Source organism: Macrosteles quadrilineatus, unplaced genomic scaffold (assembly GCF_028750875.1).
Source record: "Macrosteles quadrilineatus isolate MER2022 unplaced genomic scaffold, UCM_ALF_1.0 Scaffold_2__2_contigs__length_208266976, whole genome shotgun sequence".
NCBI lineage: Eukaryota > Metazoa > Arthropoda > Insecta > Hemiptera > Cicadellidae > Macrosteles > Macrosteles quadrilineatus.
The window spans coordinates 168328038-168351945 of NW_026542595.1; the positions used below are offsets into that span (position 1 = coordinate 168328038).

The 23908-nt window shown below is 34.1% G+C and overlaps 2 protein-coding genes across 2 annotated transcripts in view; one reads left to right on the forward strand and one right to left on the reverse strand.

Moving 5' to 3' along the window:
- LOC128986355 (organic solute transporter alpha-like protein) overlaps positions 1-14361 on the forward strand; it is a 29911-nt gene extending 15550 nt beyond the window's left edge. The window contains exons 3-8 of the mRNA XM_054406686.1: positions 7963-8114; positions 9287-9525; positions 10273-10369; positions 11164-11265; positions 12034-12184; positions 12718-14361. Of these exons, the coding sequence (XP_054262661.1) occupies positions 7963-8114; positions 9287-9525; positions 10273-10369; positions 11164-11265; positions 12034-12184; positions 12718-12902 (926 nt within the window). The 3' untranslated portion in view covers positions 12903-14361. The remainder of the gene's footprint in view (positions 1-7962; positions 8115-9286; positions 9526-10272; positions 10370-11163; positions 11266-12033; positions 12185-12717) is intronic.
- Positions 14362-14843: 482 nt separating this feature from the next.
- Positions 14844-23908, reverse strand: part of LOC128986447 (uncharacterized) — a 30487-nt gene continuing 21422 nt past the window's right edge. Inside the window, exons 14-19 of the mRNA XM_054406826.1 lie at positions 23730-23818; positions 22719-22926; positions 22076-22282; positions 19713-19801; positions 18880-19050; positions 14844-17691 (exon numbers count right to left, since the gene is read on the reverse strand). Coding sequence (XP_054262801.1) covers positions 17526-17691; positions 18880-19050; positions 19713-19801; positions 22076-22282; positions 22719-22926; positions 23730-23818 — 930 coding nt within the window. The 3' untranslated portion in view covers positions 14844-17525. The remainder of the gene's footprint in view (positions 17692-18879; positions 19051-19712; positions 19802-22075; positions 22283-22718; positions 22927-23729; positions 23819-23908) is intronic.

Below are 23908 nucleotides of genomic sequence, written 5' to 3' on the forward strand. Positions count from 1 at the left end.
AAACATTTATACCGAGTAATTTCATATGGTAACACAATGTTAATGTACAAAATAACCCCCGTTGCAGCAAACCTGTATACTAAGGGCTCATGGCCTCTGGCGACAACACACACGACACACGGGGTTCACTGTCCACTCATGGCCTAGATTTCATTCTAAGTACACATAACCTGTCCAGTCACAGTCCGTACAAGGTCTGATACTTTCACCAGTGATCAGCTGTTCACATTCTTGTCTCAGCTGTTTTCTAGTTTTTACATGTTTTGCTATAACCACTCTCCAATAAACTTAATCAGAAGTCTACGAGCAGTATCCAAAGTCGATGGTGCAACTCTTTCATGTATTTTCATCGTTAGATATCATAATCCCTTAGTTAACCTTTGACTTTGAATGTTGCAAGTATACTTCTCATCCTGTTGTAATATTGAACCCTGTTTTGTGTGTGTTTAAGGATAGTGACATGTGTGCACGTGCACTGAGATTGACAATAAGTTAGTGGTGCATTTTATTTTAGAGCAGATTTACCGATTTGCGTTTAAATCTTTGGTTAAACTGCAAAAGGGCAAGTTATTGTTTATGGTTAAATAATGTTTTATGGTTTAAATAGTTTAAAACTGAGCTAAATGCTAAGAAACAATTAGTAAACAACAAACCGCCTTTTGCATTAACTGGACGAAATATCTTCAGTCGTTCCGTAATGACTGTAAATCTATAAAAAGATATTTTTATTACCAATTATATCAGTTGTTATAGTGTATAAAGAGCTAGCAAATAATTAATGCGTTGCACAATGTTTATGCTAAATTAGCCTGAAATAAAAATATTGGTTGAAGAAAAGAATAACTACTCAACTTGGAAGAAAAAAAAAATAATTAGAAGTGAAGAAATTTGTAAAGATGGTGTGCAGGAATTGAAAATCAACCCTGTGCTCATGACAATGGAGTTGTCTCTTATAATTAAAATAATACAAATTACTGACTCTTGTTGTTGAACGATATAGAGTATTTCTGTTTCGCGCTCTTCAAATACTGTAACAAGGCATACTTTTGAACATTTTGAGTCTGTGTTTTTGAGTATGCGAAAACTTTGAATTTGGACATAATAAAGTGAAGAACTTTATGACATACTTTTTGGAAATTGAAAAAACCTATTGAATAATTATAATTAGCATGTAAATCAAACTATTGTGTCAGCTAGTTGATCCTAATAAGGATCCAACACCACCAAGGCTAAGCGGTTCGATTACGGTTAGATTAAGTTAGGCAATCTACAGACAAACATCTTCCTGAAACCCATCACGCATAGACGAAGATGAAGATCGCGCAACGTCATACCAACGTTATCGCGGACAAACCTAATTATCCTTCCTCAATATATTTTGTCATGCATCAACAATTGATCAGCAAACAAAGCGGGAGATCTAATTTCTAGTGAAAGCCCAAGTGAGTGGGCCAACGACAATGAAGGTTCAACAGCCTTTCAGACATGACCTACGACGCCGACTCTTCCTTGGGTTACCGCCCTCCTTCCTTGATTATCAATTATCAATTATCAATTATCAATCATTAAGATGGGGACGCCACTTAGGTGCGTATTTTAACCCAAATATGAGTGAAGGATAAGTGTAGAATGGTGTGAGATGATCTGTGTAGCTTTGTTACTGACTAAGATCAGCTGTTTCATTAGCCAGGATCATTCGATTGCTGATAAGCTTAATGATTTAATTGACTCGTGTCAAGTTTAAGTTTCACTATGTCAATAAAACACTTAGACCTTTCAGTAGTGCTGAAATGATCGAGGCCGACGGTTCTTTCAGCCGCAGCGAAGATACATCTGCAGGAATGGGAAGTATCTACTGAAGTCGTAGAGGTTGTGAGTGAACCCCTGTATTCTCCCTTGTGTTTTGTTTGGGCGTTGCCCTCAAATTATTTCATGACCGGTGCTCCTTAGCTCACCACTGAAAAATAGAGCAAACCCCCCTTTTCCCTAATTTTAGATTCTCACTTTACAATCCACATGTTGCACTGTCTGTCTTTTTAGTCCCTAGTTTTAACTTTCGGCATCCTAGATTCAACTTTTAGTTAGCAAAGTGGTCATGGTGTTCGTCATTTAATCAGAAGGTAGATCTGATTCAATTCTGTTGAAAAACAAGAAACAATAACTTTGTCCAACTGTCTTTTGTCATAAATTAAAGAGTATACTTTACTGGAATTTTAAAATGCAGTGGTCTGTGCAGCCACCAAAGACATTTCACTAATCCACAACCATTGTTGGCTTTGTTCATTCATGTTGCGAATCGTATTTAATCATGCCAAGTTTCGCTACGCTATCATCCTTTGGTGATGTAGTGATATAATAATTTAACCTACAAATTCCAAAACGATAACCAGCATCCTAATAAAATCAAAAACAACAACAATAGCACCCCAGGCATCCTATACTAGACAGTGTTGTTGGAAGTACCATTGAGTATAAACCTAAGTACCCATTCTCTCCATGTCATGCATCATCGCCTAGACAGTAGCCAGTGACAGTGGCATTGGCAGACACTGTAGTTCCTGAGCTTTCACGATCACAATCCACAAAGCCAAAACTGAATCACATTATTCCTATCCCAATATAGTACAGGTGTAGCGGCGTATTTTGCTTTCCCTCGATCATCCGTTAAGTCACTGATAATCTTAAACTTTAGCAACTGCTACGAGTACATCTCATCTACCGTACACCACAAATAACATGAACATTCGAAACATATGTGCGATCGTGAGAGTTTTTGCGTATTTATCTGAGAAAAAATGTATATCAAAGAGTGTAATTGTTATGATTAATTGTTCTCTAATCTTCTCTTCTTTTCTTTTTCAAATAGGAAAGTCCGATCAACGCACAGGCCAAACCATAGCACCTAGAAGCATGAGATTTTGAATACATATTCCCCTCATAGCGTAGGATCAAAGTTAGCATAAAGTTGGTATAGGAATAATAATTTGTTTTGGGTTTTTGTTTACGTTTGTCTACAATTTATTTAAACATCAGCTGTTGGAATAAAAATTAAGTTATTGGTTCTACAGTATCCAATAATCAATGGTTTTATCGGTTCTATTAAAGGAGGGTTGTTAAAATAGTTCAACATTTTTAACAATCTAACAAAAAATATGGTGTTTTTTGGATTTCAGAAAGTAGTTCGCCTATTTGTGCGAAGGTAATCGATTTCACACAAGTTTGCAATGGTCTAGTTACATTAGTCGTGGTTATATACATGGCGCCTACTGTTGCCCTGCTGGCGGAATAGGGCCGATTTTATCGCTTGCGGCAACAATATTACAGCGTAGTCATTGAACCACACTCGCGCGATCCACTCACTAAATCCCTAAACCCTTTTAAAAAACCCCATCCCCTGATGGATGGGTTTAATATTGGTTCCTAACATTCTTCCTTTGTGGCATTTTAGAAGAAAAAAAAATGGTTTACAGATACTTTAACACACTTTGACATAGCACAATATAATGTGTTAATTACAAAACTTGTAGAAGAATACAAATTGTAAAAACACAGACATAAGAATATTCAACCAAATATCTAATACCATTCTGTTGGATAATATAAATACAAACACGCATTTCGTAATCTCCTAAAATTTACTTAATTATTCAATTATATTGTGTAGTTTTAGACATTCAAATTACATAAGAATCAACAACCATTGTAGTTGTAAAGGCACAAACATCCAATGCAAAACAAATATAAAAGACGCTCAATAAGTCTTGTTAATTACACTTTCAACGTTCCTTATTATTTTAAGAACCGGTATTTTGCTTATCACGATAGTCCTGTGAAATTATAGGGTCTATAGACTAACCAACACGACTAACTAAGGGTCAAAAACGATCAGAAGTTTTATTTTTGTTCTGAACACTAATATTGACAAAAAAGTAATCTTGAGTATCAATATTCTTATGTAAACTGTTTTAATGATAAGATCGTTTAGTAATTTGCTGACCAGGCTTCATGATGAATCAACCAACAAAGTCTTGTAAAACATATTATATTTTCAGCAATTTTCGTAGTATTGTAGTTGTACTACTATTAGTGGACGCTGAGGTGGTTGACCCACTGACGGTATAGACACGTATCATGAAGTAGTCAAGTGAGGAACCTCGATTACAAGACCCTCGATAACAAGTCTCCCTTTTTAACAAGAGTAATTCTTAAATTCCCTTGAGATTATTGTACTCGCAATCACATGTTTTTGTTAATCTCGATAAGAAAGTCAACCTTGATAACAAGTCTTTAATCCCCACGAGAGTCTTGTTATCGAGGTTCTGCTGCAGTCGTCCTTTCCCAACTGAATATTATAACCAAGTAGTGAAAACCCCCTCTTTATAAAATGTACCCTAAAATAATAGAAAGATACCGGGTTGTCATCTGCAAACTAAAACATTGGTAGAAATGAAAAGTCAATTTGATATTACATTTAGTAGTCATACAAGTAAATCATTGAAATATGACCCTGTAATAAATTTATCCTTCAAAATAACAAAAGCGGTTTGCGTACCCTTTACATTATGTACATTTGACACAAAATATGGTTTTTATAAACCAAGGGAATATTTTCAAGGAATCTTATTGCTAGGAAAATAATTATTCTTGAGATTCTTCATCCTGGTTAGCAGAGTTACCAAACAGTATGTGCATTTTCAATTGTATTTCTGTGGTCAGCTAAATTTCATAACTACTTCCGAATATATTTAAAACACCTTTTTTTAAATGCCACAACATTGTAACTATTTCTTTACGCCTTCATTCTGAGTAATGCAATAAGGAGACATTCCTGTAAACATGGCAACTTGCTGATGCTGTGCAGGCTGCCAAGCAAAAGTATTTCAATTGCAGAATTATTGTCTATAGTCCAGGCAAATTAGATCAAATATAGGGAGTGCTCCCCAAAAAATCGTCTAAAGCTGGAAAGTGTTTTAATACCTTTTGGGGGTCCCAAATAAGAGTCCTGTGAGTTTGCGACGGATTCTGACGTCTGCTTAAGTTTTGAGAGTCGAAAAACTATGAAAATTTTGCACTTTTTTCAGTTTTTCGCTTATAACTCCTAAATAACTAATCCTACGGAAAATGTTGTTCAAAGGTCTCTTTTAGTGCATTAAATTCTGCGTCGATTGGAGTTAAATACGCCAAAATCGGCCGAGCCGTTTAGCCGCTGTAGCTTTTTAAAGTTGGGTAATTTTCATCAACATGGCCAAAAAGTTGATTATTTGGCCAGTTTTCGGCTTACAACTCCTAATCGACGCTTGCTATACAAAAATGCACCTGTAGGTGGTGTGGAAAAGACAACATTCTGCGTAATATGTTTTTTTACTGATCAATAATGGCAATTGATTGCTACCTACTTTGTATGGTCACCATTTCATTGAAAAAAATATTAATATTAAATATTAAATTTAGTAAAATTTTCCAACTTTAACTTTAATATTTTTTTCAATGAAATGGCGACCATACAAAGTAGGTAGCAATCAATTACCATTATTGATTGTTAAAAAAAAACATATTACGCGGAGTTTTGTGTTTTCCTAACTAACTACAGGTGCATTTTTGTATAGCAAGCGTCGATTAGGAGTTGTAAGCCGAAAACTGGTCAAATAATAAACTTTTTGGCCATGTTGATAAAAATGGTCCAACTTTAAAAAGATACAGTGCCTAAACGACTCGGCCGATTTTGACGTATTTAACGCCAATCGACGCAGAATTTAATGCACTAAAAGAGACCTTTGAACAACATTTTCCGTAGGATTCGTTATTTAGGAGTTATAAGCTAAAAACTGAAAAAAGTGCAAAATTTTCATAGTTTTTCGACTCCCAAAACTTAAGCAGACGTCAGAATCCGTCGCAAACTCACAGGACTCTTATTTGGGACCCCCAAAAGGTATTAAAACACTTTCCAGCTTTAGACGATTTTTTGGGGAGCATATGTCTAATTTGCCTGGGCTACTACTAAATGTCTGCATATTTAAAGGGGTTAACAAATAACTTTACTCATAGAAAGGACAAGTATCACAGTTTAACAAATAATTTTTTAATCATTGCTTACAATGGATAGTTATCAGAGATAGCTTGCTGCTTTGAAATCGGTTATCTATTCCATGAGCAAATGTATTTAAACATTGTAACTAAAAATAAATAAATAATAAAAAAAAACATAAAACACATTATATAAATTTAGGCATTAATACGGCATAGTTGCAGGTTTCATAATAATGTTATGTATATTCCATATTTAACGGCTTATCAAATTTACCAAATCAAATGAGATTCAGATTTTCAACCTGTGTTTATAGTTCATTTGACATTCATGATTTTATTCGAATGAGAAGGAAATGAAAGAAAAATATGACCTACTTGGGTTTTCTATGTCACTCATTAATTATTAACATTTTTTAATTAACAACATGATTTTGATGCATTAGGGTTGGTTATTTGATTTTTGTGTTTCATAAAAGGATTATGAATTATGTGAGTATTTTTATAAACTAAGAATGTTTATTTATAAATATTTGTCAACAACTGGAAAATGAAAACTACCAAATTACCGGTAAATACAAAAAAAAAAATAGTACCTAACATAATGTAAAAAAACTCAATATTAGGGCAATGATTTTTCTGGAAGTTTCATTATAAAATTCAAATATCATTGCTCTAAATCTGGAAAAAAGGTTACAAGCCATTTCATCAAATTTTACAAATCCCATCTTTTTTTTAAAGTTTATGGTGCGAGCAGACATTCATCCAAGCAAAAAGGTAAATAAACGGTATCAGCATTCTGACACATACTTTCTCCCATAAGTTTGTCAACAACCTTCATCATGTGTAAGCGGTGAGAGTAAATATACGGAAATGGGATTTGTACAATTTTGATAAGAATTTAAAGGACTATTACATACTAAATTTTTATCAAAATTGTTCGGGCCATTTTTGTGAAAATCCGATTTTTTTGTTATTTTATGGGGTTTTTATGGGAAAACAACATAATTTACAATAACTTTTGAACCCTAATTTTTACAGAAATGGGATTTGTACCATTTTGTTCAGAGTATAAAGGACTATAACATACTAAATTTTTATGAAAATCGTTCGGGCCGTTTTTGGGAAAATCCTATTTTTCTGTTATTTATGGGGATTTATGGGAAAATCCCCATTAAAAATCAAAATTTCTAAAAAATTTAAAAAATTATCAAAATTGTAAGGATTATAACATACTATGTTAAATAAAAACAGGATTTTTTTTCTAAAATCCTATTTTTCGTTATTTTATGGGGTTTTTATGGGAAAATAACATAATTTACCATAACTTTCGAACCGTAATTTTTAGAGAAATGGGATTTGTACCATTTTGTTCAGAGTTTAAAGGGCTACAGCATACTAAATTTTTATCAAAATCGTTCAGGCCATTTTTGAGAAAATACGATTTTTCCGGTTTTTTATGGGTTTTTATGGGAAAATCCCCATTAAAAATCAAAATTTCAAAAAAATGAAAAAAACTCCTGGAGATACCATGGATTAGAACCAACATACCAAATTTCATCAAAATCGGACCACAGGTGTAGTCTCTAGCTCTGTACACATCCAGACACACGCACACACACACACACACACACACAGACATCACTTCGAAAACCACTTTTTTGGTTCCAGGGGACCCAAAACGAATATATCCACTCAAAACTCAAACTCGAAAATTTTGACGAAAACAATACTTTCTCCATATACTATGGTATAGGGGGAGAAAGTAAAAATACTTTGGCCACTTTAAAATGTCTTTCTAAAATTTAGACCATTATGCAATAACATCTCTTACCTATTGACCATTTCCTATTACACATTGGTTGGTATAAGCTTTGCTTCACAGATCTACTTTTTGTAACCCCCCACCTCTAGTTAATATTTTCCCTTCTGTTTCAGCATTCAACCTATGGGGTGTGTTGTTGTTCACCCTGGGAGGGCTGGCAGTGTGTATAGTTCTAGCAGCCTACTGTGACACCCTCAGACATGTGCTCAGATCAAGTCCACCTCTGGTCAAGACACATTCTGCCATAATTCTCAGTGTATATCCGGTAACTACCACATTAGAATAGATTTGTGCAATGGCAAGATGACTGAAGGATGATATCATAGACAAAAAGAATTAAATATAGACCGTCAGCTGTGCTGCGGTTACCATAAGTTCTGGCGCACACCGCTTGGAGCACCATAGTTACGGCGTACGCGCTACGTAAACTACAGCGGTGTGCGCGGAACCTTTGGTAACCATGGTAACCGCAGCACGGCTGACCGTCTATATTTAATTCTTTTTGTCTATGATGATATATGAATGCTTTGTTTATTGTTACTGGCTAGAATCAGCTGATTATTTATGTAGAACCAGTTTTTAAAGCTAGCTTATCAAAGACTGGTGGGTCCAGTTTTGAATTAGTGCTCATGGATGTCTTTCATGGAAGAGCTTTCAATAATTTTGAGGAGCATTCAAACATTACCTAGGCATGTCACCTAGTCGTTGTTTGGAATTAAATGGATAAAGGTACACAATTATTGTGGCCATGCTTACCACTTTTTGGGTAGTTACTCAAAAAGTAAATTCACATGTGGTAGAGGGGCGATAACATGCAACTATTGAGGATGAGAATTTATTTTGCCAGTAAATATATTTCATGCAAATACATTTTCATTAGGAACACATTTAAAATGAGGAATTTGTTTAAAAAAATTACATTCATTATAAAACACCCGACACAGGAATGATCTGCAGTATCCTGTACATAGAACAGCTCTTTAATACTTACTTTAATACTTTTCAATGAAATGGCGACCATACAAAGTAGGTATTTTAAGCCAAGTATGAATGGAGATGAGTGTAGGATTTGTGGCACGATCTTGTAGTCTTGTTAGTGACCATAAGGCCGACATATTCCTTAGACACAGCTGTTAATTAACAGCCCATACAGCTAATGGCAACTAAGGGACCTACAGTTTATAGTGGAATCCGAACCACATTTTTGCCTTGGTGTATATGAAGGGAAGCCATGGTACATGGGTGTGTAAATGTACAATAATCTCCCAGAACAAATTTAAGCTGAAGAACAAATTTTAATTTTCCTTACTCATTAGATGATTTTCTAAATTAACATTAGCATTAGATATCAACTGTGACTAGTAATAACATCATGTATTGATTAAAATACTAATTTACAGTAGAAACAAATTAAGTGTTTACTTTTTGTGTCAACAGGTGGTAGCACTGTCTACATACTGTGCCACTGTGGTGCCCCGTGCTCAACTATTAGCGGAGGCTGTCACACAGGGAGTGTTCATGGCGGGGATGTACCAGCTGTTTTGTCTGATGATAGCCTACTGCGGGGGCGAGGCTATGCTGATCAGCAGGGTCAAGCCTCTGTCTCTGAGCCCCAGAGTGGGTCCATGCTGTTGCTGGCCTTGTTGCGGGTTTCTACCTGTCATGCACATAGATAAGTATGTTTATATCAGTAAAAAAAACTTTCCGTGGTTGTTTTTAGTGGTTTATTTATTTTGCAACAACATTTTATCTATCTAGGTAGATTTTATATTCAATGTAAATATTCGTTTATTATACCCATTTGCATCAATAATAACAGCGTAGTGCTATAAATTGAAAGGGTAATCGAAAAATGTATTTAGAGTTCTAAAAATGATATGAGAAGGGATAAAAAAAGTGTAACCATATCATGCAGTACTCTGTTGAATGATTACTTTAGTAGAGTAATGGAAAAGTTTTCTAATTTCTAAAAGGCAATTTTGTGTTTATGTTGTCGTTAGGTGATCCTTGTAACTACATGCCATTACTTAATTGTCTCACAAGCAAAGTATAACCCACGTAGATGTAATTGAGATTACTATCTGTGGGATCATAATTTACCAGTTTACACACCCTATAGTTTTTAATAGCTTCTAAGTTTTGATCAATAAAGTTGTTGTTTGTTGACCTTCAGTGTTTTATTGGCATTTAAATAACTGTATCATAGATATCCACAATGAAATAACAAAACTGTTCAACATTAAAATAGACTTTCACAATTTTTTTTTTCATTTCAAAAATATATTTTACTACAACCTATAAAAGCTTATAAAGCCTACGTACCAAATTCAGCTAAAAATAAATCCAATGTAAAAAAAATTTTCATGACTTGGCATTGTAAGCAATTAAACATTGATAGTGATAATTCTTTTGTCTGTGTGTAGAGACCGAGTAAGATGGCTACGTGTACTGGTGTTGCAGCTACCAGTGGTACAAGGACTAGTCTACATGGTACTTCTAGTGATGTGGGCAGAGGAACAGGTACTTGCGCATTTTTTCGTTTACCGATTGAAACATTTTCTGTGAGAAATAAAGCTTGAAATATCTGCAGAACTTGGAACTTGTTTTTTTTACCATTTAACTATGCCATCTACAAATCATTTTAAATTTAAATTTGCTTAAGGCCCGTTATCTCTTGACTCTGTTCTTTTCACACTGAAGATGTAGCAATTGTGCACAAAGTGGAAGTAGTAGTAAAGGGTAAGTCCTTTGTCTGGATTTTATACCGCTTCTCTTGCACCTGAGATTTTCTTTGTTTTTGCATAATTAGAATAAAACTTTTCTTTTGTCGCTCATCTATTAAGAAGTGTGTCTAACTTTTGACCAATTTTGAGGGTTTCTCACACTGAGTGTGTTAATGTGCGAAGAGTTGTTTTTTCCCCTCTCACTAAAAGTGTACTCTCTTTGACCATTGTTTATTGTTACACTTGTTGTTCTTCTATACTTATTTGTTACTTAAAAAAAATGTATCGTATCATTGTTAAGTGTTAAGTGATAAATGATCTGTACCGTTACCCAAACTGTTTTCTTGGGATCCACTGTATTGTTCTTCATACTAAGTCTGGCCAATGTTAAATACTAAGAAGCAATTTTTGTCCGATATGTCTTTGTTCCTTGCACCAAGTTTGGACAATGTCTACCTCCAAATGTGATATTGTATAATATTGTTTGTTATACACTAAGTTTATCGTTGTGCAATGTTCGTTGTACCTTACAATGTCAACTGTTTACTCAGTTTTGTGTTTTTCGACGCCTATAACCTTTTTACTGTCTAGAGTCTCTACCAAGTGAACTACATGTACTTGCAGCCGCTAGTCGTCATGTCCATCTTGTGTGGGGTCTGGGGAATCATCATGACCATGAAGATGCTTACTGAGGTCAGAAAACAGCAAGATGTATTAAATTGGACCATTCATATTATATTAGATTCTTAAAAATGGAAACAATTTTTAGTAACTTTTGTACTTGGAGTACAAACATAGGTGACTTTACCAATGAAAAACTTGATAAGAATTTGGAACAATTAATCAATTCCATGCTGATGAACCCTTGTTCATTAAAGAAGTTTACAAGAATAAGAGTGAAAACACATCATCTTAAAGAATGTCACTAGATTGAACACATGCGCAGCTAATTGTTCCTAGATTGATTTATGCCAATCTATTTCATGCAAAAACCCATGTTGACGGGAAAATTCAAGGTTAAAGAACTAAAGAGGCTAACAATTTTTATAAAGGAAATTGGTACATGTGTTCATATTAAGGTGTGACATGTTTCTATTACATTTTGAGTATCAATCTTTACACCCATAATCAAATATAGTACCTAACAAATTATGTTTAAAACAATGGAATTATTGTAAAAAACTTATTTTATTTTAGCTTTGAATATGTTTTTAAACCGGTAAATTATGTTATTACCGGGAAATACTCATTATTTAACATTAATTTTAATGGAACCTTATAAACCGTATGTTAATGCTATTAGTATAGGATTCGGGCCATTAACGTCATTTGTTTATATTTCTGATCCATACAGGTTCTGTTCAAGTATTCGTGGTATTTCACAAACACAAATAAAATCAGATCTATTATACTAAAAAAAAAACATATCTACCATAAAATTATCTAAAGCTTTTCTAACAGGTGCTGCAAGGCTATCACATCCAGGGAAAGTTCATAGTTCTGCAGCTGGTGCTGATATTGGCAAAACTGCAGGGAGTCTGGGCGAGGCTGTTTGTTTGGTTCGGTTGGCTGCCCTGCAAACCTCCCATTACTCCCACTGTTTATGCTAATTGTAAGTACAGATCACTTCAAGAGTAGGTGTAAACTAAAAACAATATGACTGTGTGTTGCTTATAGTGGATGTAAATTTGATTCGATGTTGTAGTCAAGAAATCAAAAACTAGTACTCAAGTGGGTAAAATGATTTTGGAAGTTCCGTAGAACAAATATTTCAATCTGAGGTGGCTTGGTTGCTACTACACAGAAATGACTTGGGACATATAATATTCCAAATCACACAAGTCTTAGAAACAACTTTAATTTAATTTTAGCTTCTTAAAACACTATGTTTATTGAGCTTTATTAGTTTCTAATCTTTTTATGGCTCATGTTTTTAATTAAAAAAGAAGAGGATGTATCAGGGTAAAATTTAGGTATAAATATTTAAAGCAGCAGTTTTTTCTTGCTTGTACAATTTAAACTATTGTTATAATCTTAGAAACAACATTCTTCATTTGAACTATTCAAAAGATTATTTTGTAATATTTTATTGGACGTATCCACAATGCCCATTACAATATAACTTACTCAAACTGTTGTCGACAGTGCTGTATAACTCGCTGATGCTGTGGGAGATGGTACTGCTCTGCCTGTGTGCCCGATATCTCTACAAGAGGCCACTACCTCCGGCGCAACCCAGCGCTAGAAACTCACACTTCACCATCACATCAATCAGTGAGAAAGTTCCACCAGCGCCGACAATCAACAACAATACCAACGCCAAATTTTGAGCTCGGAGGCTGATAAATTCCATGATGTAATTAACTTGATAGAGTTGTGCGGTTCCTTTTCAATCGATTGACAAAACCGGCTATGATTGCGCCATTGTACAACACAAAGGATCCAAGTTGTTGGAAATCATCAGCTGTATGTAGGGTCCAAAAGTAAGAACAGCTGTAGTAGTATCAGCTGGTTGAAACTCTTCTATTTCATAACACAAGTGATCCTTTTTTGTGTGAAATTTTCAGTTTCAAATCTCAGAGGGCCATTTTAAAGACGTAGACATGAAACAAACATTTTTTGCCATAGTTTATTTTGGCCAGAGAAACATATTTTATTTTATGTATCAGGTTCCGTGTTTATGCACGTATTGTGACTATTTTTAATGATGCAAACTGCAAAGGAATGTTTTGTTTGGTGTCTACATCATTAATAGGAGGAATGAACAAATCGGAAGCTATATTAGTTGTTATGTTTATAAGAAGAGTAATGTTTTATTTGAAAGACAATGAGCTAATGAATTCAAAATGTACACTATTTTGCCGTCAACCAACATCTTAGTAAAATATGATTAGTAAAAAGCTCAATGCTTTTATGGTACCACCTTTAAAATTGATGATTGCATTACGCAACATATATTTTAAAGTAAATGTTAGGAACTACTGTCGCTTTAGTAAATTTAATATTTATCTAAGTTTAGAGTTCAATCATTGCAAAAATACATTCTTTGAAACTGACGGCACAACATTTCATGAATGAATAAATCATTCATTCATTTTACTTTAATGTAATTGCTCAGAGAGAAACCATGACAAATTAGAAAAAATATCTATTTTATTAAAAGTAAAAAATATTGGAAAAATTATTGTAATATAGTTTTAGTCTATACCTCATTTTAGTTACTAGTAAGATAATTGTAATTATTTATATTATTTTGGTAATATTGCTATTACCTTTCTGTGATAGATTTATACTACATGTACTCCGCATTACAAATTAAAGAATGGACTTGAGTTAGTTCGATAAAGAAGTTTGCAGCTTGAAAGATAAAAAAAAAAACAGTAATTTGTACATTTTGTTGTATTACCGGTGTGGAAGCAATACCAAAATACATGCAAAATAAGTTATGATTATTTAATCTCAATTGATGTCAATAGATGCTGTAGTTGTGACGTATGACAAAAGTCCTAAAACCATCCAGCAGACAAAAGTACATCATTATTTGATAAGGTTAACCTACCAATGAAATAACAAATAACTACATATACTGTAGGAGCAAAACCCAAAATTGTTATCTAAAGTAAACCCATCACAATTGACACAACATTTTGTTATCCATCATGTTAAATCCCTTCTTTTAAATTTTTTTAGTCATACTTGACACGGACAATTTTTACCACTGTCATAATCTCCTTTCAAACTGTATTTTTCTGTTTAAGTTTGTATACATGACATCCCAATAAAATATTTGGCGTATTTAATAAATAAATTTTTAAAATGTTCATAGAGTTGGCAATTTATTTCCTTGCAGCATGTTTTCTCTGATTATTGTACAGTAAAATAGATTTCTGTAAAGTAAGATATCTTAGGTTATAGCAAGTAAATGATAATCTTTTTGGATATAACATTGTAAAATAACTGTGAGTGATGTTAAGATTTTAAAGTTGAATATTAATGTAATAATTAAATAAATGAATTGTTATCACCACACAAACATTTAGACAAAAGTAGCGTAGCTACTAAAAAGGTGACATGGTAAGTCAAAACTGCATTGTTTCAAGAATCATTAGATAGTTTTAATTTTACTACTATATTATATTATATTCCTTTACCTACTAAATTGCAGGCTTACATACCTATCTACGATCATATGGAACTGTATAAGAGGTAATAAAGAATACAAAAACAGTAAGAAAACCATCTAATATGCTTTATTTTTGTTTGATCAATAACATAGTGATATAATGAATAACATAGTTAAAACGCTTTTAACATAATACAGTAAATTATACGATGATATAAAATATATAATAATAAAACAAGCCCTAAAAGAACAATACTAACAATTGATTAAGCTTCTCAGTAAAAAATTTCAGTTTTATATTTAAGGGATTTAGTGAACACACAGATTTCAAATCACTAAGGCATTCAAATCACAATAGAAAGTTATTTTTTATACAACAGTAATATTTAGCTTGTATCACAATAAAATGTAAAACACAAAAAAGATTATATAACATAAAATGACTATTTTAATTTTCAATCACAATTGATTCTTAATTCTTTGGTTTTCATACAGGTGTAATTTACGTAGTCTTCAAATCTCTAGATTGTTGACGACAAAAATCATGGCAACTTTAACTTGTTTAAACATAAATTCATCTTAAAAGGATACAAATATTTCACTAGACATAAAGATATAAAATATGTTAAAAATTAAATTACATAAAAAAGGACACAAATACACACAAAAAAGCTCCTGAACAAAGCACAAACCCGTAGACAATATCATTTTGAAGAACCCAAATAGAAAACTAATTTTGCTTTGATAATTTTAACATGTAAATTTGAATTCTTCTCCTTCCATGTTTAGAAGAACTTGATAAATAATTACATGCCGCAAACTATAAAATAAGGCACACAAACACAAACCACTTTCTAGCCCAAAGATCAATTGTGCTAAAATTTCATGTACTGGCTTGAAACTGTTATTATGACCTATTTGGATTTATAAATACCACCAGCACTGCTCAAGTAACAAACAGGGTGTTACATGTTTTGAAATGAAGCCATTCAAATAGTATTTCAGTCCAGGAAATACATTAAACCTACTGGAGTAGCGAAGTTGACTATAGCAAGACAATACGTGACAAATGAGACATGAAACTCAATATAAATTGAACGCTGAGAGTACACACCTCTACTTTTTCTATGTTAGAATCACTGTAGAAGTTTAGTATAGTTTCAGTGTGGAATATAAAAGCCATTGGGGCTTAGCAATTAGATTGTATGCACTTATTTTTTGGCTTTGAACAAGAGTGACTTACAGTTAGTTATAATTCCTGAGGTGAGGTGTTTGAAACATGTAACACCCTGCCACTGATAGTGGACGAGTTGGTGTTTAGTTGGTAGCACAACAGACTACAGAATAGACCCAAGGCAGCAAAATCATAAGTTTGCATCCTGGGTCTGCTACTAATATATCAGTACAGTTCATTCTTGTTCAGTATCGGCTTTTTGTTTTCTTGATACATTCCACACAGGCCAAGAAACCAATACAAGTACCGGGTTGAGAGAGTAACAAAACAATAACAATATTCATTTTAGTAGTATGGCGTAAACTATCGTACGTAACTCGTCCAAAATGTGTTTACCGGACTCGTATGGTAATCCCGTACTCGACTTCGTCTCGCTCGGGAACAACCACTCTCGTCCGGTAAACACTTATTTTCTGGACTAGTAACGTAATATACTATTACGTACTGGTAACAGTTGAGAACATACAGATAATATTAAAGATTCTTCACAAACAGTACTGTAAACTAAATAAAGCTCAACAATAATACATGTAAAAACTACATTGAATGACTACAGCCCTTAAGTATATAAAAATAAACTGTGTTATAAAATATAATACATAATTTATGAGGCGGGAACCAGCTTACCAGTATGGCACATATTCTGGAAACCTTCCAGACTTGAACATCACATGGACAATCAAAACTTGTTTCCCAACAGCTTCCCTATTATCTTTGTTGTCGAGGTAAACAAAATTATACACCATGACCCAAGCATTTGCTGACTAAAGTTGGAGAGCTCTTGGTGTGTATGACTTAAAAATTTTATCTTCAATCTTCATTCTAGTAGCCACCTACTGTATATTCTAATCTGATGTAAAACATGAATAGAATATTTTATTAAAATCTGACTGAACTTCTACTTCCCTCTTTAGGCTACATGGAATCTTCTTTTTTCTTAAAATCTCATTTCAAAATTCCAAAAAAATACAGTTTGCTGAGGGATTGTAACACTACATTACAAAATATGTTTGATAAATTATCATTATAAATGAAATTGTCAACTTAAAAGAACGTTAAAGTTCATAGAAATGATGTCATACTATATGACATGATTATGACATAGTATTATTTTAATCTCCAAAAATGTAGATTTTTGATTATATCAATTGTTGTTGTAAATAGTATATTTTATTACTAGTACTGAGAGTAGAATTTTCCATTTACCATAAAAATGTAAAAACTAGTTAATATCTATACCGGTATTATGATACTTTTAAAATTGTTGGGAAAATCACAATTACAATTACTACAATACATTGCAATTAAATACTATTCCAAGTAGTTGGAAAATGGAAAACTGATTCAGAGTGAGGTAAATCCAGCTGATAGTTTTTCATCTGATCAAAATTGTCAAATAAAAAATAATCGTTCTCATTGACATCTGTCAAAGAAAAAGACCTAATTTCTATTAAAAAAGCTAAAAAGTTCAAAAAAAAGTCCAAGCAAATATTACATAGCAGTACTGTAACAGGGATAAACTAATTTACCTGTCACAAAGGAATTAAGTGTTGCCAGCAACAGCGAATAGCGGCTCATAAAATGGCAATAAAACCCTCATGACTGTACATAATTGACGTTGTAGATGAAGATGTCTCCGTGGATCATCAGAGTGTCGACACTCTTGTAAGGCACTCTGTGTCTGTAGACTAGTAGAACATGACCATCCATGTGAACCATGTATCTGTCATCTTCACACGAGATTGTCAAGGAGAAAGTTTGTCTGTAAGTTATCAAAACATTCAAATTAGTAATAGTTGCTGTAAAGATTTGTAAATTGTGCTGTTTATTTGGAGCCAGAGGGATGTCGAGGCATTGAATGGACGGAATTTATGTTAATTCACCAGCCGTAACGTTTTATTAAAGGAAAAAACCCTAATGTAGCTTTATACAACCTTATCTGTTGAAAATTTTAAAAAGACTTTTTCCTACAGTCACCTGACAAATTGGGCTTCCTTGCACAGATTATAGTACAGAAAGTTGCTAATTGCTGCATTTACTTACTTTTGCTGCAAGCTTTTTTTTGCTGTACTCTTTTTTTGCCGAGCACCAGTACTAAAAAGCACAAAGCAGCGTGCTTTTATTATGCACATAATCCGTGTACGCTTGGAAGTAGGTTGGCAACACTTACTGAAACTTCGGCTACAATCAGCTGGTACAGTTGTTTCCCATTTCGTTCAACGCTTGGATTTAATCTAACCTAAAACGTGTTTACTGTTTGAAAGATTAATTTTTTCTATGCTTTACAGCAACTGTAGGAAAGATATAATGTGTAACACGAGTGCAAAGTGCCTTTGCTGCACTCGAGAATCTTTCCACATTCGCCTGCGGCACGTAGGTAAACATTTCTCTTGTGTGCAGCAAAGTGCTACGTCGCACACCAGTTACACAAATAACTATTGAAGACACATTGTGATGGAGAATCACTTAGATTATCTACAATCTGTTATAGTTTGGAAAGCTTTGTTGGCCAGTAGTTGTTGCCACAGAGGTAAGATAAGGTATGGTAATAAAGGATGGTATGCAATTGGAGGTGGTACGGTATGTAGCTACTCTACTCAAAACCAGTGGGTGTATCGGCTGCCAATCTTACTTCAAAGGCTTTTTAAATTGACACAATTGCTGGTTTATTGTAAAATTATGGGATTTCAAACCATATCGTATAGGCCTATAATCAGATGAAAGTAATAGGAGGTCACGTAACATTTGTTTACAAGATGATTTTCCCATTAAAACTGTCCAAATTTCTTTATGTGTGTAAACTAGCTGTTCTTAATTATGTTCAGTTTTAATTGACTAGCCAATTCCCATACGTAGGACAGGCCAACAGCTTGTTTATTTAATTTAACAATATTATACAATATTATGCAATATTATTAACAATATTACTTTTTAGCAATCTTGTGCATACCCGGGAGTAAATGGGAACTTGTAGCTACTCTTCTCTTCAGAATGCCATTTCTCACGTGCCCAAGTGTTGGCTATGACTTTCCTGTCAGGATACATAAACCTCGTAGACAGATGGAACGGAACCAGCGGATGAGGCCAATGATCACTGCCTTCCTGAAGATTCACGTAAAACCTGACATACAATATTGTTACTTATTTCTTTTGTGTTTAGGTTTCAACTTTATTTTCATATGTACAGTTAAAAGACAAGCAGTACTTTTACTCTATTACAAATATTTAGATTAGAATCAAAGGAGAATTTCCAAATGAGTCTTTTCATTAGACATTTTGGTGTTCTATAGATTCCATGTATTTTATGTAAATTTACTTCAAATGACTAAAAAAACAAAAGCGATGTTTTGGCACTTGAAATGATGAAGAAGTAAAAGTGGATATAAACTTCAAAAAGTATTTAGATTTTTATTACACTTTTATAGCTTGGAAAATATTTTTAGTCTAATGAGGGGATGACGGTTAGCCACATAACAAAAGGATTGCTATTGCTATAAGATATAATATATATATTTTTTTTAACAGGGTAATGATTCTTGTAAAATATAATCCTTAAAACAAAAATAAACATAAGATATCTTCTAAGATTATTTTGGCCACTACCCTAATGTCCATATGTTTCCGTGAAATAGAATTTTATTCAAGTGTATTGTTTTACCATACAGAAGTTTTCTATTTTAGAATACCCTCTTGCCCCAATGAAAATTTCCAGAAACTTACATTGTTACTTTGATCAGGTAAATTAGGAAACTGTTAAATAAGATTTACGATATAAATACTTACGAATGTGGTAACAGCTTAACTTTGCCCAGAATTTCAATTTTGGATTTTTTCACCAATTTCTTGGGAAGAGCAGCAAATAAAGGTGTAATCTGAAATTAAAACAAAGCCAATAAATATGTTTTTTTAATATTGGTAGTTAGAAAGGACTGGCTGATAACCTATCAAACAATAGACACACTATAAATAATTGACACACAATTAGAGTTTAGTACTGTAGTTATAGTCTTTACTGCAAGGACAACCTTTCCTACCAAAGCTCATTTTAAAGATTTTGACAGAAGTAAGTGAACATTGAACAAAATGCCTTTACAGATAATACTAGTAAATAAAGTCTACAATCTAAATAGTCAGCAAATACATTAAAATAACTTGATATAGGCTGTAATCAGGGGTGCCCAGAGGGGGGTTACTGTGGCGCGTTTGCGCCACAGGAATTTTTGGGGGGGGACTTTTTTTGAGGGGATTTTGGGGGGGGATATTTTTTTGCTAGCTGTCATATTGAATGAATAATTTTGTATAAGCAGCCTGAAAAAGTGTTTCTAAGTAGCTCACAATCAACACCAACAACATTTTGCCATTTGTAATTAAGATTTGCTTCTAAGAATGGTAAAAACACACCTTGTCAGACAATCCTTAATATACCAGTGTCAGTGTCGAATTTTATTTGCTACATATGTTTTGGTGGTTCTTTACCTCCACCACACAAAACACAAATCGATTAGGCCTATCAATTCACGCGTATATTGCCGTCATCAGAACTGGAAGTAAACTGAATACTGAATCAGGTTCAGGTTATGACGGACAGACGTGGTCTCTGGATTGTCGTCTGCATTGTCACCAGCTGATATAGGACTATTGTAGTGACTGAGAAGAGTGGTAAAAGTATAATGGGATTCATAATTAATTGAGTGTTTTCACTCAAAAATTTTGCGCTGTCCCTAGTTTTATGTATTTATATATTTCAAACTCCTCAAAGTATTTAATAAATTTCCTTTTGTGCAGTAGGGTACTGTAGAATTTCGAGACCATAATTTATATCCAGCAGATAAATTGGTTATTATTGTCAATAATTTTAAATGGAAAACTAATTATGAATCCCATTATATTTTCAACACTCTCCTCTGTCACTACAACTAGTCCAATATCAGCTTTTGATAACACAGACGACAATCAAGAGACCACGTCTTTCCGTCATAACCTGATTCAGTTTACTTCCAGTCCTGCCCGCGGCAATATACTCACGTGAATTGATAGGCCTATCTGTTATCGTTTCGTGTTTTGTGTATAAACAGATTGTCTGACAAGATGCGTTTCTACCATTATTAGTCATAAAAGGCAATCCTGGGGCTATCAAAATTAATTATAAGATTACTTCGTCACAAAAACCTTTTGTGGGTATTTTGCCTGGCGATTTTTGTAGAGTAAAATCGAGTTTTTGGAGTGTGTTGTTTGGAGTGGCGGTGTTTGTAGAGCCAGGGAGTGGCGAGCAACAAGTCTGTCTTTATTTCGTGACTCTGCCTATAATTTTGGGAAAAAAATACTTTTTGCCAATACACAAATACATAATACAGATACTTAATGCATTTTTAAAGCGATTTGATTTCTTAAAATTCTTCTCTGAGATTCTTTCTCTGTAAAAATTATCGCCACCTAATATATTGTACAGTTACAATACTGTGTTGGAGTAGAGTAATTCACCTAGTAAAATGTTGTACGTTTTGAAGATGTTATCTATTGCAATACTGAACACATGTTAGCTGACAATAGAGATTCTGAAATGTAAATTGAAACACTTCTAATTCGTCCATTAGTTAGATATACCTAATGAAGTATTGTTAAATGTTGTTAACGTTTCCTATTAAACATTAAATTTTTATTATCAGCAAGTTTGTTTTTCTTTACCTCAAGTTTACTAAATACTAAATTGGAATGCTCATTTTATGAGGTAAAGGGAAAATTGTCAGATAAATTGGTGGGGGGAGGGTAGGTTTAAATAGACGGCAGCATAAATTGGGGGGGGGAGAACTACTCCTTTGGCTTGGGGGGGGGGGGGGGGTTGCGCCTCTGGGTTTGGGGGGGATGGGCACCTCTGGCTGTAATAACTAAAATAACGACGCCATAGTGAAAATGCCACCAAAAAAGTAATTGTTGCTGAGCTACTGTCGCTCCTGAGTGGTCGTGGAGCAGTACCCAGCGACTGCAGCTCGCGGCTCTAGCGACAGTAGCTCCAAGCTAAACAGGACTATGAAAATCCTGCCAGAGCAGTGTCCCGCGACTGTCGCACCTGTCGCTCCAAGCAAAACGTACCTTAACACTGCATATCAGAGGCACTATCAGTGATGTTTTCGTTGTAGCTAACTTACCTGACAAGATAAGCCTGTGTCACCGACATCGGCTAGTTTGATCTTGTAAAGACACTTTACAATCTCGGTAGGTGGGGAAGACGGGTAACTAACAACAGGACGAACGTCTACTTGGGTGTCTTTCACGCCACACACCTCCACACAAGTTACGTTACCAAGCTGTGTCCGGTAGGCGTACGAACAGTAGTGGACACCGTTAACTGCCACCTGCACAAATATCCTGCGTTAGTTTTGCGTAGCGCTATCAAAGTATAGGTGACTTTGGAGGGATCATACAATTAACCTAAGACTTAAAAAAAATATATTTAGCAAATAATAAACTTGGTTTAGAAAACACTGTTTGTTATTTTATCATTTTTACTCTTGATTTTCAGCTAGTGTATTTGTTTTATTTTACTCCGTCGAACATAGACCTAGACCTTTTTCTCAGTGTGCAATTTACATTCCACCTAGGCCAAGACCTGGGAGGTGTCCAAGCTTTTTAGTGAGAAGAGTAACCTGAACAAACTGCTACAATATCAAACAAGTACTACTCTTAAAAAACTATTTGAAAGCATTAGAAAATACTACGAAAAATTACTAATCTAAAGCGCAGTACTGACTGTCCGGTAGTATTTCCCCATTTTTAAATCTGGTAACTCACCAGATATTCAGAATGTGTAAGGAAGATCTCAACATAGAAAGGTTGTCCGCGCACAAAGGGGAAGCACTGGAAGCTGTTACTCTCTTCTACGCCCCACGACCCTTCTAGTCTAGTGTTGCGAGCCGTGTAGTGCTGATCTAGCCGAGGATTGAAATGAAAAGCAATGTCTGCTTTCTCTCCTCTACCCATCATAAAGTTTATCTCAAGCCTAGCAAAAACAAAAATATAATATTCAGGAACAGTGCAACAAAGAACATTAGATTATGGGAAAAGGGAATGCATAATGGCATGATCTCACCAAATTAACCCATCCATAATAATATCTTCCACTAAGCTACAATAGAAATCTGGTACCTAGTAGCATAGACAAATAGAATAAATATAGACCGTCAGCTGTGCTGCGGTTAGCATAAGTTCCGGCGTCCACCGCTAGGTTTGCCGTGTAGTTACAGCGCACACCGCTGCAGCGTTTGCTGGTCGCATACGGCTCCTGCGCTCCTCGCCTGCAGCGGTGTGCGCCGTAACTACACGGCATCCCTAGCGGAGGGCCGGAACCTTCCTTTGACAGTCTATATTTATTCTATTTGTCTATGCTAGTAGCTTTTATTTAATTTTGAAACCCCATATAATTTGATTTTCTACAGTGAAATGTTACAGCAATTTGGTTTTAACATTGGATGCTTTTATAGTATTTAAACTTTGTGAGGTGATTGCAGTTTCGGATGGTTTTATATGTATGTTTCAACAAGATTTGCAAGATTCTTGTGTGATTTTGAGGAAATCGTAATAAATTTTGGGTCAAAAGTTCAACCAGATCATGGAAAATCACACACATTATGTCGTTAACCAAAAGGAAAATTCAATATGGTAATTGGAAAATAAACATTTCATTTCATTCAAAATTATTAGGTAGGTACCTACTTGATTGTCTTTGTATTTGATTGTCTTTTAATTATATTCTTATGCTTTTTAAAACATATTTTATAAAAGATTAAAAGTTTTTCACCTGACCTAGTAGTTCTACAGTCGACCACTCCTTGAACAAAGACAGAAGACTGTGGATGAAGACTGGACCTCAACTCGTGGAAATATGGGACCATCTAGAATTATACTTCATTTTAGTGGAATTAGTATAATAAAGAAGGGGTTGTATTTATATTGTAAGATTTATAATATTAGTAAGATGTTAT